General features: G+C 42.4%; 2 protein-coding genes across 4 annotated transcripts in view; both read left to right on the top strand.

Moving 5' to 3' along the window:
• The first annotated feature begins 328 nt into the window (after positions 1 to 328).
• On the top strand, positions 329 to 14,580 carry DSCC1 (DNA replication and sister chromatid cohesion 1). Its single transcript, XM_061995520.1, has 9 exons — positions 329 to 570; positions 2,526 to 2,694; positions 6,538 to 6,672; positions 7,686 to 7,776; positions 8,854 to 8,992; positions 10,011 to 10,063; positions 11,265 to 11,422; positions 11,982 to 12,130; positions 13,401 to 14,580. Exons 1-9 carry the CDS (start codon positions 401 to 403, stop codon positions 13,507 to 13,509), a joined length of 1,173 nt encoding a protein of 390 aa, XP_061851504.1. The 5' UTR covers positions 329 to 400; the 3' UTR covers positions 13,510 to 14,580.
• Positions 14,581 to 15,950: 1,370 nt separating this feature from the next.
• TAF2 (TATA-box binding protein associated factor 2) overlaps positions 15,951 to 17,692 on the top strand; it is a 63,085-nt gene continuing 61,343 nt past the window's right edge. For 2 of the 3 annotated variants that reach the window (XR_009818614.1, XM_061995047.1), the window contains exons 1-2: positions 15,951 to 16,811; positions 17,566 to 17,619. Coding sequence is in view for 2 of the 3 variants with exons in the window: in XM_061995047.1 (XP_061851031.1) it covers positions 16,758 to 16,811; positions 17,566 to 17,619 (108 nt within the window). In the remaining variant the exon portion in view is untranslated. The remainder of the gene's footprint in view (positions 16,812 to 17,565; positions 17,620 to 17,692) is intronic. The other variant, XM_061995048.1, reaches the window with a different exon arrangement.

Below are 17,692 nucleotides of genomic sequence, written 5' to 3'. Positions count from 1 at the left end.
AACCTATAGGACTTTTACTCGCCCAACAGTAGAAACTTCTGAATGTCCTTCAACGCACAATGTTGGTAGCTGTGAAAATAAAATGATAATAAAGCGAGCACTGGAAAAACTGGCACAGGTGTTTTTTCCCTGTTTCCTTCCCTGTCACAAGGGTTAGCTTGCAGCCTGCGCCCGCCTCGCCGCGCCCTGGCCCGCCCCGTGCGTCCAGCGGCCCCGCCTCAGAGGGGGCGGGGGCTGGCGGTGGCGCGGCTTTCGGAGCGGAGCGGGCCGGCGCGGCTCGGCTCGGACGGGTTTGGTGTTGGCGTGTTTCTCAGAGCCGATCGGATCGGAACGGCGCGACTTGGTGGGGGCTGGTGTTGGCGCGGCTTTCGGAGCGGGCCGGCGGGACTCGGTGGGCGCCATGCGGAGCCGATCGGAGGTGGATGCTACGCTGCAGACGGCCAAACTGAACCCGACAGAACTCCTGCCGGTCGTGCAGTGCCTCAGCTTCGGCCCGCAGGCCGGTGCCGGCGAGTGCTGCCTGCTGCAGCTGGAGCCGGGCCTCTGTGACGAGCTAGAGGCGGGAAGCAGGTACAGGCGGGGAGGGGGCGGACCGCGGCGACCCCCACTTTCTTACCCCGCATCCCGTGGCCTCTTGGGCCCCAGCGGCTATGGTGGCCGGGTCGGCGACCCGAGGCAGGCAGACGGACCGGAGTAGGCCGGCCCCGCGGCGGGGCGCTGGAGTTTTCCCAGCCTTACAGCGTTCCCGCCGTGCGTGCGGGAGTCGGAGCGGCGGCGCGGGGTGGAGGTGGGGCCGGGCTGAGCTTCCGGGGGCTGCCCGCTGTCAGGTCTGCCCGACCCCTTCTTTAGTGTTAAGTGGTTGCCGTGGCTCTTAAACGTGGCTTCTTCCAGGCTTCAACTCTTCTCGTATTTTTTGCATGAAAATGTAACTGCCCCTTAAGTGTAGCCCAGTTAAATTGGAAACTAGAAGCTAGCATCACCTAAAATAAGCTGGACAAAGTAAACATAACCAGTAGTTATGGTGGATATTTCGATCATGTCAGCAAAATAACTTGTATGTGTTAAAGAAAAAGATGGGATAGGGATGGTTCATGCGTTTTTACAATCAGTGACAAAGCACCAAAACCAAGCTCAGTTCCTGTTCTCAGACTATTCAGTGAGCTCAGAGCAGCAACTTTATTTCTGAAGTTTCCTGCTTCTGTAGGATATTGCATTGGTGTCCTCACTTCTTTTCATATGGAAAAATTGCTTCTCACAATTCTAGACTTGAGACTAATTTCCTGTTGGGCATATAAAGATAAATGCCTAAAAAAAATGTGTTTAAGAAAGAAGACTGTGTCTTTAAAAGACTCTTTCAGGCTTCAGAGATTTTTCTTACTGGAACTCTTGAGCTCAGGTGGATGGCAGAGTGCCTACAAGTTAGATAAACAGGACAGTGAAGGGCATGATGTATTAACATAGGCCTTTGGTAGGATGGTTACCTGACATCTGATTCTGGACTAAGAACAGATTCTAGGTAAGTTTTTAAGTTGCTGGTGTTTTTAAAACAGTACTAATGTAACAAAAATGTTTTAAATTATACACTATTTGAGCTCCTAAAGAAAACGGTCCTTGGAGATGTGTGTTATTAAGCCTGGTCATACTCGGTGCAATACTGATAAGGCCTGAGTCATGCTGAGGACCATTTGGGGCACAGATCAGCTTCGTTCAAGCTTTTGGAGGCCAGATGAGCAACTTGATGAAATGGAATGTGAACACTTTAGCCAGGTAGGAATTAAATGTCCTGCTGTTGTGGTCCTGCTTCGTTGTTACGACACCCCTACCAAGAATCTCTTACTTAAATCAAGAATGTGAGCTGAAGAGGAGGATTTTCTCTGAGTCTTTGCACCAAAATGCTCTAGAAGATGAATTTGATTCCAGTATGGAATTACTTCAAATAACTGTGTCTATTTTTGAGAGGGACTCTGATGCATCTGAAGGATGCTGTGCAATAGACACAATTTCTGTTGCTTTCTTGTTTCACAGTGGGCAAATTTCAGTCTTCATTAAAGAAAAGTTATAGTTGTAATCTTATTTCAAAGATTCATAGCATCATAGAATTGGAATTCATAGGGTTGGAAGGGACCTGTAAAGATCATGCAGTCCAACCGCTCTGCTTAAGCAGTTCTGCCTAGGTCAGGTCACTTAGATTAGTGAACTAGTATGGGCTTTGAATATCCACCTAAATCAGTGATTTAGGGGGGTTGTATGAAAAGGCAGATGAGGAGGTTCAACAGTGGTCAGCATAAGAGTCTTGAATACTTGTCTTTCAGAGTGAGAGAATTAAAAATGTGAGGAAAAACCATAGTTTTAAGATATTTTAGATTAATTAACTATTATATCTTTATGTTTTGGTATAGTGTGACTGTTGTTACCAAAAAGAATTGCAGTTTACAACTTTTTTACCAATATATAAATGTGAAAAAAAGTTATCAGTTTAATTTAGGTAAAAATGCATCTCTCTTTTTTGTGCTTTTTTTTTCCAGCCTAGTAATCCGTGGTGAAAAGGATGAACAAGCAGTGTTGTGTAGCAAAGATAAAACTTACGAGATGAAAATAGCAGATACCTCAAATATGCTGCTGTTTATTCCTGGTTGCAAAACTCCAGAAGAGCTGAATGCAGATCAATCTTCTTGCAGTGTTATTCATTCACAGGTATATCGGTCTTAGATTTTGTTTGTTTCCTTTAATTCTCTACTTTCTTATTCCATATAATTTCTTGGTTTTTATCCAAGATGCGTTTATGAAACCCAACTGGGATTCAGTTGCCTGAACATAGGCTTTTAATGCTGCTTTAGATGCCTCGTGGTATTGGTCTGCCTATGAGCTGCAAGTGCAGAAGGACAGGAGCGTCCTGTAGGTTCTTGGTGTACCGAACAGCCCCTGGACGATGTCTTTCATAGAATGGTAGGGGTTGGAAGGGACCTTTAGAGATCATCTAATCTAGTCCAGTCTCCCTGCAGAAGCAGATCCACTTAGGTCCACAGGAATGCATCCAGGTGGGTCTTGAAGACCTCCAAGGAAGGAGACTCCACATCCTCCCTGGGCAGCCTGTGCCAGGGCTCCCTCACCCTCACAGTGAAATAGTCTTTTCTTATGTTTAAATGGAACTTTTTGTGTTCCAACTTCATCCCGTTACCCCTTGTTCTGTTGCTAGATACCATAGAAAAAAGGGATGCCCCAACCTCCTGACACCCACCCTTTAGATATTTGTAAATATTAATAAGAACCCCCCTCAGTCTCCTCTTCTCCAGACTAAACAGCCCCAGTTCCTGCAGCCTTTCCTCGTATGAAAGATGTTCCACTCCCCTGATCATCTTGGTGGCCCTGCGCTGGACTCTCTCCAGAAGTTCTCTGTCCCTCTTGAGCTGGGGAGCCCAGAACTGGGCACAGGACTCCAGATGAGGCCTCACCAGGGCAGAGTAGAAGGGGAGCAGAACCTCTCTCGAACTGTTGGCCACACTCTTGATGCATCTTTATAAATACACTTTATACACGGGGGACATGCTATACCTTAAGATGTCCAAAATTACTCCATGGCCCTTCTTCAGGCAATGGAATTTTATGTATGATAATATTTATTTCTAGTATGTTAAAACTTTGGTTTATTTTCAGTGGATAGTAATAGTCGTAGATACTAAAAGCTTTCAAAGAAAATCTTAAGTTCTCAGTATTAGCAGCCAGTTTTAAAATAATCTGTTTTCAAATTGGTTCTTAGGATTGCGTTCCCCAAAAGGCAAATTATACTGTGTCATGCCTGAATATTCTTCTTCAAATCCAGAAGTATATTCAAGGGTTACTCTCTTTCAACTGGCATCTGTAAAAGTTTGTTGTAGTGAAATGACTTTATTGTTCTCAGTTTAAAGAGTTAATTGTTCTCTGCTCTTCTGAGGTATAGTTAATGAAATTCTTCTAAAAATAGTTAAGAGAATATTATGACTAGGTGTAATGGACATAATGACATCACTGAAGAGTAATCCTGTTTGTCCCTAGATGAGCATAATAATCAGAACAGCATCACTTCTTCCATGAAGTCAACAGTTCAGCGAACAGAAAAAGTTACTCAAACTCAAGTGCATTAATGAGAAAGTAATATTTGTCCATGTTCTTTCTTTGTTAGGTTTAGTGATCTCACTAGTCTCTGAGGTCACACATGTCAATAAAAGATACATGTCATTTCCTTAGGAATTATTTTCAGAGTTTTCTTTCTAAGAACTTTCTTAATGTTTTCAAAAACATTGCATGGTGTATTGAAACCGTAAAACTGTGAAAGATGGCAAAAGCAACTATGTTTATTTTTAGGCTTTACTGCTCATCTGGAGTCCTGGTGCTCCTCTTTGTACTATTTGTAAGGCTAATGCTCACAGCCAAAGCATCTGCCATTTTACCAACTTTATACAGATCAGCTACAACTATGAGCTTTGGATTATAAATTATTTTCTTTTCCATGCAGAGTACCTTCTTGTTCATTACCAAATAGCTCAGCAAAGAACTTGTCAGGTGTCATGGTTTTGCCCAGCCAGCAATGAAGCACCATGACAACCTCTTGCTTGGTGCCCCTCATCCACCCACACCCTCATTAGGATGGTGAAGACCCCAGTGAGATGGAAGGAAAAGGATAACCAAGGATGTTATGGATCGAGACAAGGGCAGGGAGGGCTCACTGCCAATTACAGTTCTGGGCAAAACAGACTCCAGTACTCAACTTAGAGAGGAAAGTAGGAAAGTTTATTCTACTACCTACAAAAAAACAGAACAAAAAGCAAAAGGAGAGCAGGATGATGAGGGTGACGGAGCAGTGGCACAGGCTGCCCAGAGGGGTTGTGGAATCTCCTTCCTTGGAGGTCTTCAAGACCCTCCTGGACATGTTCCTATGCGACCTGATCTAGGTGAACCTGCTTCTACAGGGGGGTTGGACTAGATGACCTCCAAAGGCCCCTTCCAACCCCTACCATTCTATGATGGGAAAAATACAATCAGCACTTTAAGATCTCCCTCCCCCATCTCTCCTTTCTTCCTGGGCCCAGTTCACTGCTCCCAATATCTCTACCTTCTCCCCTCTCAATGGCTGGGGGGGGACAGGGAATGGGGGATGTGGTCAGTCTCTCACAGATGGGCTCTGCCGCTTCTCTCTTCCCAGAGAAGGACAACTCTTTGCATTCTTCCCCTGCTCAGATACAAGGTCCCTCCCCTGGGACTCAGTCCTTAATGAACTTCTCTGGTGTGGGTTGTTCCCAGCATCTACAGCTTCTGCTGATACAGGGTCCCTCACACAAGACATGGCCTCCTCTAGGCATAGTCACTGCCCCTGATGAGGGGTCTCTTAGAAACTGTGAACAAATCTCAGCCTCACCAGTCATCTCCACAGGATGCAGGGAAGTCTCTGCTCCAGCACACTGCTCTCTTCCCTCACTGACCTTGGGATCCACATGATCACTTCTCTCTCTCTTCCAACTCCTTGCACCACCACCAGTTGGAAAAAAAGGACGAACAGAACAAGAATGAACAGGAAGAACCTTCCTCTTCCAGCTTCTTCTTAAAAACTGATCATGGAAGCGTCTTAATTGGCTCAGCCCCAGAAGTGGGTCTGGCTCAGAGCTGGGGAGAGTTTCCAGCAACTTCTTACAGGAGCTATCTTTACAGCCCCTCCCCAGTACCAGAACCAGCTCCACAGTATTTTAAGTACTGTCTGGAGGGTCTTTTTCATGGAGGACTTTTTACAGGGGGCTAGGGGTTGAGTCAGGAGTCTTGAACCTGGAGCCTGTTCTGCCTCTGCTATTCTATGCCTATTTGTATTGGTTTGGTAAATAGAAACAGTCTCAAAAGGCCTCTGACACTCTGGCTGCTTCAAAGAATCTTTCAGGAAGTCCAAGCTGTACCCAATGAAACACCTCAGGATTATTCTGAAAGTGGAGATTTATTAGATTAATGTTGAATCAACTTCTGTTGCATCCTTTAAATTTGTCTGTTAAATCACAGTTAAGGAACAGAGATGTCTTAGTTGTGTGCAAATGCAACTTACTGTCTTGCTAATGTCTGTGCCTTACTTGAGCTTAGGGATATGATGATTCATTAAGGTGTAAAAAGACTATGAAGTGGATCCCAAGCATAGGAAGAAGTAGGGAAAATGGAAACAGGATAATGTAGGAGGGGGTTTATGGCAGTAATATTACTTAGAAGAAAATAAGTTTTGATGAGGACTGTGCAGGAATAGATCTCATGATGATATCCTGTTATTTGCATGTGGGGATGAGTTGTTCCCTTTCTCATGTGCACTATGAACAGTGTTATCAAGGAACAGTGGATGTTTGTTCTTCATTGCCTGTGGTAAATTGTTGCGTTGAAAATATTATAATTATTGTTTCATCTTTAACGTATTTATCCTATTAATTCTTCTTCTTGGTGACTAGATTAGCATTTTTTGCTGATAGTTTTTTGGTAAGCTGTTTTGAATCCAAATGTTTTGTTTTAAGAGCTGCTGAGTTTTTTTTCTTGTAGATTGCTGGCTTCTCCAATAACTATTGGGAATTAAGGAGATGTCGACCGAAACTGAAGAAACTGAGGAAGCTTTTAATGGAAAACCCATACGAAGGGCCAGATAGTCACAAAGATGACACTTTGACATTTTCAAAGGTAAATCAGCTGCTTTCCTGTAATTGGTAATGGGCAGTGAGGATACATTCTTAACTAGAAAAAGGCCTTTCCTCCCACGTTTCACAGGGCTGCTTTGAGTTAATTTTTAAGCCTACTATTCAAAATAAGTTGGTAATTGTTAGAACTTCCACTGAGTAGCAGGTAAGAAACCTCTTTGGTTTTTTTTTTTAATAAAAAGGAAAAAAGGAAGGACACCAAAAGAGACTGGGAATCTCCTTTTTTACATGGGAAGATTCTTGAAGTCGGTCATCAGAACCTTTTTTAAATTCATTTAGAGTATGATGACAAGGAGAGGTGGGGAGTTGCAGAGATTGACAAGGATGATATGAGGCAGAGAGTAAGACTGATAATAATAACTTTCTGTTCCTCCCATGTCTCCTAACTCTTTCTGAGAGTATCCACAACACTCTCCCATCTCATCAAGAACTGTTCTGCAAGGAGCTGTATGTATTGTGGCTGAGTCTGTGCTACACATCTGCTAATAGGTTAGCAGATGCTGAAATGTGTAACTGTTGAGGTCATGCTGGAGGAGGCTTTCTCTCAGTGGAGGCACTAACTTGGAGTTCAGACTTCTATCCAAAGTCACAAGTGATTTTTGTTTTGCCTTTTCTTTGACTGTCACAGATTAAAACATGTATTTTAGGAAAGACAAAACACATTAACTTTTCATTCTTGTTGTAATACTTAACTTATGATACCTCCCTGTGCTGGTTTGAGATCCTGGGAATACAGGTATATTACTTGTGTGGCACAAAGACTACCCTTTAATTAGGCTGTTTTTTATATTGAAAAATCCTTTGAGAAAATGTTGTAAGTTACAGTAAAAGTTTCAGAGACTGTGGTATGCCTTGGAGAATTCAGAATCTGTGAGGGGAAGAGAAAATCAACCTTAGAAGTCTTTCTTTCATTATATCTTACATTTAGTATACTTGCTGAAGCAAAGCAGGAGTGGAGATAATTTATTTCCTTCTTTATTTTTCTTTTTGTTGCAGTATACAACAGAAGACTTGTTTAGTCTGATTCAAGCAAGTGAAGGTGAAATACTGCACCAATTGCAGGTTCTAGATGCCTGCAAAATCGAAGGTATTCATGTCTAAAACTTTTATTGTCTATGAGGAAATAACTCTTTTTCTAAGACTTGTTCCACGTCTTTGTCTTTCAAGGTGTAAATTTGAAATACTAAGGTCTGCTTCCATCTTCCCTATATCCTCTGTTGCTATGAAGCTGATCAAAAGAGTAAAACTGAGCAGACATTGACCAGTCTGGCTCTTCCAGAGTTTTTCCATCTTTGTGTCTACAATCACACTGGCATCGGAGTATCCCACTGATAGCATAAATATTTTTGTCTGGTTGTCCTACTTATCTTATATGAGACCAAGCCCAAACCCTCACCTGAATGCCATGTGACAGCAATCCTAGAGTCATAGAATAGTATAGAGCCAAACTGAGCTTTGGAGGTTATCAGGTCCAAAGCCCTGCTTTTGAACAGGGCCAGCTTGGAGGTGGCTGCTCAGGGCCTCAGATGGTAGAGTTCTTAGTATTTCCAAGGATGAAGGTTGCACAGCTGTTGTCCAGGCTGTTCCAATGTTTGACTGTCCATAAGGAGAACAAAATTCTCCTGATACCCATCTGGGATTTCCCTTGTTGCAACTTGTGCTGCTGGTCTTCTGTCCCATCACTGAGCACCACTGGGAGAACATCTGATCCATCTCATTAGTTAGGCGAGAATCTCGCAGGTTACTTTCCTTGTCATTTACAGCTGTGCAGCACCCTTGTACTAGATCTGGGCTTTGTCACATGTGGACTTCTGTGAACTTGACTGAACCTGAACTGCCACTTTGCAGACCCCTTGCAATCAGTTCTGTTCATGCACTTCTATGCCTGAGTTAATAGTTGTTCCAGGTCTGATTCATTTTGGGATGGAGTTTGTCATGCCATTGTATCTGTGACAGTTCATCTCCATAAACAGTTATGAATAATTGACATTATTTTACTTCTTTCTCCTTTACATTTACTGTTACTATTCTGTTCTTTTCTTCCAATTTTAGTGCTGAAAAGGACAGATGCTTTTGTACTTCATAAAGGTGTGACCTAAGAGGAATAGCATTAAGTTCTCCATGTTCTCCTTTTGACACTGTTCTGTGGATTTCTCTTTGGCAGGATATTGGAGAATTCTAGAATTTGACTATCAGATGAAACTCTTGAATCACGTGACTCAGCTGATAGACTCAGAGTCCTGGTCTTTAAGTAAGGTTCCTTTATGTACCTGCCTTGAGGAACTTGGATCTTTAGAGCCCATGTAAGCAACTACTCGTAGTACCTAAAATTGTCTACAGTAATTATTATTAACTACAATTGTTACTAATTGTATATTAGAATATAGTGTTAAAATTCCAGATTACAGATACCATGGTGTTAATGATACATTTTCTTTAAAATATACTAGGGCCTTAGTAGTTTAGGCAGACAGCTTAGTAAGGTGGTTTTAGTGTCTACTGATTTCCATTGATTCAATAGTGGGAATGTGACTGCTGAACTGTAAATGATGGAAATAGTATGTACATACACAAAAAATTGCTGACCATCTTGAAATACTTGTTCTTGAAGCTATAGCTAGTAAAAAATGTTTAGTTTAACCTCTTGCATAATGTCTGAGGTGGTATATTTTCTGGTATAATACCAAATTCAGATCCTGAGAGCTGAGATTATTGTACTGCCATTTGGAGTCATGAACTAATTTAAAGTCACCATTCAAGCAAGGTCTTAAGTTCACCATATATAGCATTTTTCATTTATTTGGATTTCAGTTAAAAAAAAAATCTTGCTTTAGTATTAGTATCTGCAGTTAGGCTGTAATGATGTGCTAGAGGTCTAGAAAAATGTCTGCTGTTCAGACAAATTTGTGATATGCGTTGCTGCTACTGGAAAGAAGTAATGTTGCAAGAACTGGTGAACCTACTTCTGCAGGGGCATTGGACTAGATGATCTCTGGAGGTGCCTTCCAACCCTACCATTCTATGATTCCCCTTACACCTTTTAATCTTTGCTAGTTATTACTATGAAGTGGAAGAGACTTTTGAGGATGACATGCTGAATTAACTCCCATCTGTCCTTTTTGTCCCCTTTCTCCCCTTTTCATATACTTGAAGTTTTTATCAAGTTTTTCGTTTCAGCCATGAAGATGTCTCTAATCTCTATTCTCCCTGTGTTTTTAACTTTACCTGTTCTTCTTCCTGGTAACTTTCTGTAATGTTTTTATGAACAGTTTTAAAACTTGATTTGTGTTTTGTTTGTTTGATTTTTTTTTTTTTTCCCAGAGAGATGATAGAACATATTCTTTTAAGCTATGGAAGGAAGTACACTGATGAGGGTAAGTTTGGGACAGCGTCTGTATTAATTTAGCATAAAGGAGAGAGTTATTCACAAGTAAATACAGATTTTGTGAGGATGGCCCAAACAAATGACTTTAAGATGCCAGGAAAAGGATGGAGCAAACAGTGAGCTAAAAATCAGTAAAATTGTTAAGAGAAAGTTTCATGGGAAAAAGGACTATTAAACTGCACAAGACACTAGGAAAGAGTCGGGAACTCTAAGGTACCTAATGTGATGTGTTAGGTCTCTCCAAGCCATAATTCTGTGACTGAAGACAGATGATTTGTAAAATGCAAGTGGAAGATCTCTTTAGATACTCTAGGAAGTCTTGGATATCACATTTAAGCAATTAGTTGTGCTATTGTGAATAGTCAGTGGCACTTATATCTCTCAGAATTCAGTTTGCCTGAAATAGCCATCTGCCTTTGGGCCCTTTAACTGCACCACAGGATCCATTCGTTATATTAATTAAATCTCTGTTGCCCATCTCACATCTAGACATAATATTCCAGGACCTTAATCTCAGTTTGAATTCTTCCCCACAGTTGTTTCATCTCACCTTTGGCTGAAGTAGGAGTTGCACTCAAAGGATATAGGAAAGTATTTGGAGTGACACAGATTGTCATCTTAGTGTATTTAGGCAGGTTGCACAAGGAACAAGATTGAGTTGCAGGAAATCCAGATGATTGAAAAAGTGCAATAAAATATTTACACTTGTCAGTGTTCAGAAAATTTTAGTCAAGGCAGTGAGAATGAAAATAAATTCTCCTTATTCCCTTAATCATCTGATATTACAAGGATCATTAACAAAATGAAAGTTTTATTTAATTGTTCAACCACAGACAGCAAACACTTTAATACAAGCCATTCAGAAATAAGAACGAAAGCTGTAGGAGAAAGTCTTACTGTAGAAAAGGGAAAACAAGATGGGGTGGGTGGTATATATCTCAATTGATATGGCTGAATACTGTAGCTCAGACAGTGCTGTACACACACCTCATTCTGCTCCATTTGTTCTTGACAATGAGAAGATTACATAATTTATCCAAAGTTATACCAAGTCAAGTCACTCCCTGAAGAAAAGATAAAACAGGATACTTGGTTTGTAGAAGACTGTAGAACAGAATGGGAATATGAAGCTGTTCACTGTTATTTTGAAAGAAACAAGAACCCAAGATATTCTGAATTTTGTTTCTCAGCAGGGGAGGTTTACTTTGAAATGCGTGAAGATAAAATATGCAGAGCTATAGCACAAATGCTTTTGCAAAATGCAGTTAAATTCAATCTATCAGAGTTTCAAGAAGTCTGGCAACAAAGTGTCCCTGAAGGGATGACAACAAGGCTTGATCAGCTTACGGTAAAAACAAAGTTCTTTTTTGAGTAGACTGTTAACTGATTTGTGTCATATGTAGATGTTATCAGTTACCGAAGATGAGTTTCCTGTTTTTTTTGCCACCTTTCAAGTTGAAGTACTTAGGACATCCTCTGAGCATCTGAGTAGTCTGGAATCATGACAGTTATGGTTTCTGTAAATCTGGCGCATTTCACTATTTGAAGGAAAGTTGCAGCTGTACAGGTAATCCTTGTCAGTGCACCTAGAACAGAAGCTGAAGCTGTTATTGAGCATAATTTAATGACAGACAGTAGAGTAGCAAGCACTATGAAAACCCTTTTGGAGGGCAGAGAGATGTTGGGACTTAATGGATTCTCCCCTCCCTTTGTGTTGTAAAGGAATTGATAAATACTGTCTGTAAAGCAGCACCTTTATGATACTTTTTCATTCTGCCTCTAGTAGTGCAGTTTTAGAAGGCCTTCAAGGTGCAAAGGGCAACTTGTATAGATTACTGCCAAAAAAAAAAAGAAGTTTAATTGTTTTGCCTTTTACTTAACATTTTCTCTGTGATGCTTATCTACAGGGCTTGGCCCTTGTGGATAAAACCTCAAGACCAGAGACTATCTTTCTGCTAAAAGTAGAAGATTTACCTGAAGACAATCAGGAAAGATTCAACAGCTTGTTCAGCATACGGGAAAAGTGGACAGAAGTGGATATTACCCCTTATATACAGTAAGAATATCTTTCTCATTATTAAGACACAATTAGTGTTATATTCTTCCCTTTTTGAATCTCTCACTTCCTGTCAGCTATGATTGCCTCAAGTACTGTTCTTTCCACTTAAAATGAAGTATTCATTCAATATGAACAGAACTTGGAACTGTAGCTATAATTGTTGATTTAAACTTGTGTAAAAAGCTGATTGTGCTCCACTTAAATGAGCAATAACTGTCTTATTTGATTGAGGCAGACTTAACTCTAAGGAGTAATCTCCTGACATTTATAATCAGTCTCCATGTTTATAACCCAAGAACTACAGAGCAACAGTCCTCCCTGTAATGTGGTTTTTGTTTGTCTCGTGGTTAACACCTACGCTGCAGTGTTATGTGGAAAGCCCATCCAGGATACCTGTGACCAGATACAGATGGTAACCCAGAAGTAACTGAGTGAACCTCTTAAGTATTTCTAAATTTACTGTGATATAATTCAGTAGTTCAAAGCTAACTGTTTTGCTGGATTGAAAACCCTGTAGAGAATAGTAATAATAAAAACCAACCAGCTCCCCTAAAAAAAAATCCTCAAACTCTTAGTTTCTTAAGTTAATCATAGAATCATAGAATGGTAGGAGTTGGAAGGGACCTTTAGACATCATCTAGTCCAACCCCCCTGCAGAAGCAGGTTCAACTAGATCAGATCACACAGGAACATGTCCAGGTGGATCTTGACCTCCAAGGAAGGAGACTCCACAACCCCTCTGGGCAGCCTGTGCCAGGGCTCCCTCACCTGAACAGTGAAATACATTTTTTTTCTTACATTTAAATGGAAATTTTATGTTCCAGCTTCATCCCATTACCCCTTGTCCTGTTGCTAGATACCATAGAAAAAAGGGATGTCCCAACCTCCTGACACTCACCATTTAGATATTCGTAAATATTGATAAGGTCCCTCCTCAGTCTCTTTTCTAGACTAAACAGCCCCAGTTCCCGCAGCCTTTCCTCGTATGAAAGATGTTCCAGTCCCCTGATCATCTTGGTGGCTCTATGCTAGACTAATAATGTAGTCTTGTATAACAACTTAATAATGTAGTTCTGCCTGTTGCCTAAATGTCAAGCCATGTTGTACACTTTAGGTGACTTAAAGCATTATGTGACAGTTAAAGTAGTTGCATTTTTTTCTCTTGATACCCTAATCCAGTTTATTGCTACACTTACAAGTATTTCATGTTTCATTTTGTATGAGGACATCTCTAATGTCAATGTCATCTGCTTTATTTCCTCTCTAGAGACTTATGTGCTGAGAAGCAGACAGTTGGTGCTCTTCTGACAAAATACGCTCGCTCCTCGATGCAGAATGGTGTTAAAGTTTATAATTCCAGAAGACCCATCTCTTAACAAGTATTGTTTTACGAACTGAGAGCAACAGTTAGACTTGCTTGTCATTTCCTTCTGAGGAAAGGAGTTGTCAACTGGTATTATACAGTGTTCTTGAGTTTAAGCAGTTGGGCTTCCTGAATGAGTTCTGCTTTCTGCTCAGCTAAGTAGAATGTGAAGACGCTTCCCTCTTCTAAGGAACTTTAGCGTCAGCAGCCCATGCCCACCTTTCATTGCCCACCTTCTTTTTCTGGTGTGTCTCTATGCCAGGAGTCTAGCTGCTTCCTGAATATAATTCAGCTGTCTATCCATAAACTGAAATCTGACATTAACAGTGAAAACCTTCTTCATATTAATTGAAATTGATTTCAACAGCGAAATGGAATGCTTAGTCTCTTGCCTATTAGTGAGCATTCATAAAAATTACAATTTCGTTGCAGTTTTCATGTTTTGGATACTGCAGACCTTGACAAGCTCATCAACAAATGATTCCTGGCTTGAGGCTACGCTAGTCTGAATTTTGGCAAGTGGTTCTTTTTGTAGTTATGTCTCTGAATAAACTTGGCACAAGATTGTGACACTTGAACAGAGTTTACCTTTTAAAGATGACAAAACCTCCTATAAACTACCTATAAGCTACTACAATGTAGCTGAGGTAAAAATGTTTTACAGAAGACAAACTTTATTTTTTAAAGGAGCTTATGAAATTGGAATACAACACAAGTGATTTTAAAAAACTTTGTTATAGCAAATACAGAGAAATTGTCTTGAAGTTGGTGGAATATTATTGTGTTGAGCAGTGATTTTTGTTATGATACCATCATCAAGTGGAGTGCCTGAAATTGAAGTTTTGTCATCAATAAAAAGGGTAGTTAGCATGTCAGTGAAACAGTGTAATATTAGACATTTTTCAGAGTGTTTTTTTTTAAACTTAATAGTTGTAGGTTTTTCATACAGAAGTCATTTGTTGCATCAAACTCGGATGCAAGGTGTGAAAAACTTTGGACCCACTATATGTCCAATGCAGGGTGAGGAAAGAAACTATAAATCAAATGTAACTCTTGTGGCTGATATCTGCATCCATGAAATTTTGTAATAGATAAAAAGCTGAATAAAAACTTCTTCCTGAGCTCCACTTACTCTTGCCCACTGATACAAGCTTGGTTCCCTGTGCTCCCCTTTTCTGAAGTGTCCAAGCGTGGTGGTGGTGAACCCAGTTGTGCTGAGACTCAGCTGGCCTACACTGGCATTCTGCCAAAAGGAATTGCCTTTGCTCAAGGTCTGGCTTCAACAGCTGATGTCCTGTCTTGTAACAGCACTAAGGAGTTTGCCTGTGACACATCAAGGGGTGTGTGACTGTGAAAGCCTTGGGAATAACCCCCCATTGCATCACACCTGAGTTTAAGTACACAAGACTTGTAGTCTGTGATAAAACTGTGTTTACACTTGGATTTGTTTGTGAAACAAGTAAGGACGTATTGCATGAACAATGCTGTATTGTAATACTAGGGTAATGACCGAGGTTTATCTAAGTTATTTTTGCACATGTAGTCACGTTCTGCATGTTCATGGTGCTGCCAATTTGCTTTATTAGACATTCACAGTGAGATTTCTAAGTTTCAGGAACTGTAGGTGCTGAAAGGACTAACTCTGTTGCCTTCTTTGATGCAAGTGTTTATTTAAAAAAAAAAATAGATGAATCTAAACTTGCTCATAAAATACATCGGGGATAGGAAGAAACTTCATTTTATGTCCTGATACTGTAACTAAAAACACACACAGCACTCTCGCCATGGGGGGAAAAGAGGTCATTGGTCATTTTGGAGCTCTGGGCCGTGTTTCTAGCAGCATTCTCTTACATCCTCTTCTGATTAAAAACTGAAAACTGATGTCTGTTGGCATCTTCCTCTAAATCGGTGTTGGGTGCGCCCTGGCCTCAGGCACACTGTGCGCGTTCCGGTGAAGTGCTGTGTGCCACGGCAGCGACAGTAGTGCAAATGCCGGTAGCGAGGGCCCCAGGTGTGTGAAGCCAGCGGTAGTGGGCAGAGCTGGAGCTCGCACTCAAGGCCGTCGGCAGGTTGCGCGGGGGCAGCTGGGCACCTCACAACCCCCTCACAGCAGCCGTGGCACGAGCTCTCGGGGTCAGCCGGCGGGGACACGAACTGCGAACAGGGCCGGTACTCAGCGGCCCGAGAGGAGCCCCAGCCAGCAGGGCAGCCGGCAAGCGAGGGCACGCCGCCGTTCAAGCAAAGCCCAGGCTGGCAGAGCGGAGCGGCTCTGGGCAGGACCCGCTCCGCACGCAGCGCCGCGGCTGTGCAGCGCCGAGCCGCGATGGCTCCCGCCGCTGCCCGCCGTGCGCATGCGCGAACGGCGCGCTCCGGCCCCGCGCGCACCGCGGGACCCGGCGCGCGCATGCGCACGAGGGCACGGCCCGGCCCTGGAGATGTGTTTTCGGTTCTTTTGAGGCGTTTATTTTCTTCATTTCTTTTGTCCTTCCGGCTGGTCCCGCCATGGGCACAGCATCCTTCTGGAAAACGAGGCGCCGAAAGACTGCCTGTCCTTCAGAAAATCCAGCTCCGTGAAGGGGTCGTGACCTTTCAACCGCCGGGGTCAAAGGTGACAGCCAAAATGGCGGCCGCTACTGCGGTAGAGCGCGTCGGCGGGAGCCGGTGGCCGTGCTGGTGAGGGGAGCTTGGCGCGGCGCCGCCGCAGCCCTGCATGCCGGCCGGCCCCAGCCGCCCGCCCCGGACGTCTGCCCGCCGCGGGAGCCCCCAGCCCCACCGCTGCCCGCCTCCGCAGCGACGATAAGGCTGGGCCGCGGGGGCTCCGCGGCGCTGCCCGCGCTCCGTCTTCCCGGCCCGCTCGGCACCGCCAGCCCCGGCTGTCAGCGGAGGGTGCTGCCTCTCCAGAGCAGTGATCCCTCACCGGCGCCTGCCCAGCAGCCCCGGCCGCGGCCTTGCTGCGGCCATTGAGTGAGTTCATTGACGTGGCTCCCGCAGAGGTGCAGCGCACGAAGCCTCTGAACTGGTACCAAACCCGCTGTGGAGAGCAGGGTCGTGTGCTGCGCTCAGGAAAGGTTGTGTAGAAAGACTGAATATTGTTTGTGCGGTAACTATGGTGTTCACTCGAGCTGAAGATGCCTGACTGTTGGGAGTCGCAGATTCTCTGGAGAGATGAGTGATCAAATACGACCAAAATCGCAGGGCCCATGAGGGTAATGTTGACGCCAGTCTGACGGTCGGCAGTGTGTGTTAAGTGCTGCGTTCAGGATGAACAGGAAGAAAGGAGACAAAGGATTTGAAAGTCCAAGGCCATATAAATTATAAGTATCCTCTTTTTTTTTTCCCTTAAGTTGCTGTATACTGGAGACCATTGTTGTGCATATTTGAAACAGGCCACAGTCTGATCAGAAATTGCTTACCTGAGAGAGCCAGAACTATTGCATATGGTGTAGCTTGCCTTCAGAAAATGTGTGTTGTACGTATATGTTTTACTGTGCAGCCTCATAAAGGTTATTAGATTGTGCTTTTCAAATCCTGGACATCTCTTCACAGGATATCAGCGCTATGGATCCTGCTATCCTATTTTGTTCTTACTGCTGTGTAAAACCCTTTTGTCTGAAGGACATTTATATATTAAAAAATGCTTTCATTTAGAAGAATCAGCTTTGTGAAGCAAATTGTCATTTCTACACACTCCTTATTTTGGTTGTAACCAAGCTGTAAAGCAGTTGCTTGTGGATTCCAGTGGGTCTTTATGTATTTCTGTTTATATCTCCTTGATTTCTTTATAAGTCTGTAACACAAATGTATTTCTAAGTAGAATCACTCTTATTATCAGATAGCTTTTCATGTGTAGATAAATTCTGAATCTGTCATTGGATAATACATCATTCTCATGACTTAGACAATCGTGAATCCTCCTTACTTAAGCACATGCTATGTGTCACATAGTTATTTGTATGTACATAGATTCTGTATGAGCTATTTTTTTTAAAAAAGGGTTGAAATATTATTTTTAAAGCTGACATTTGTGCAAAACCTCACTTATTTTAAATTGTTCTTTTTTTCCAGCACAACTCACCAGGTAGTTTGTATCAACAACATAAATTTTCAGAGAAAATCTGTTGTAGTAAGTATTTTTATTAATAAAATGTGAAAGTAGAAATTGAAAGTCTGGGTTTTCTTCATACATTTAGAAGAAA

Source organism: Colius striatus, chromosome 4 (assembly GCF_028858725.1).
Source record: "Colius striatus isolate bColStr4 chromosome 4, bColStr4.1.hap1, whole genome shotgun sequence".
Lineage (NCBI taxonomy): Eukaryota > Metazoa > Chordata > Aves > Coliiformes > Coliidae > Colius > Colius striatus.
Note: the sequence above shows the minus strand (reverse complement) of the source record. Positions and strands in the feature narration are given on the sequence as shown.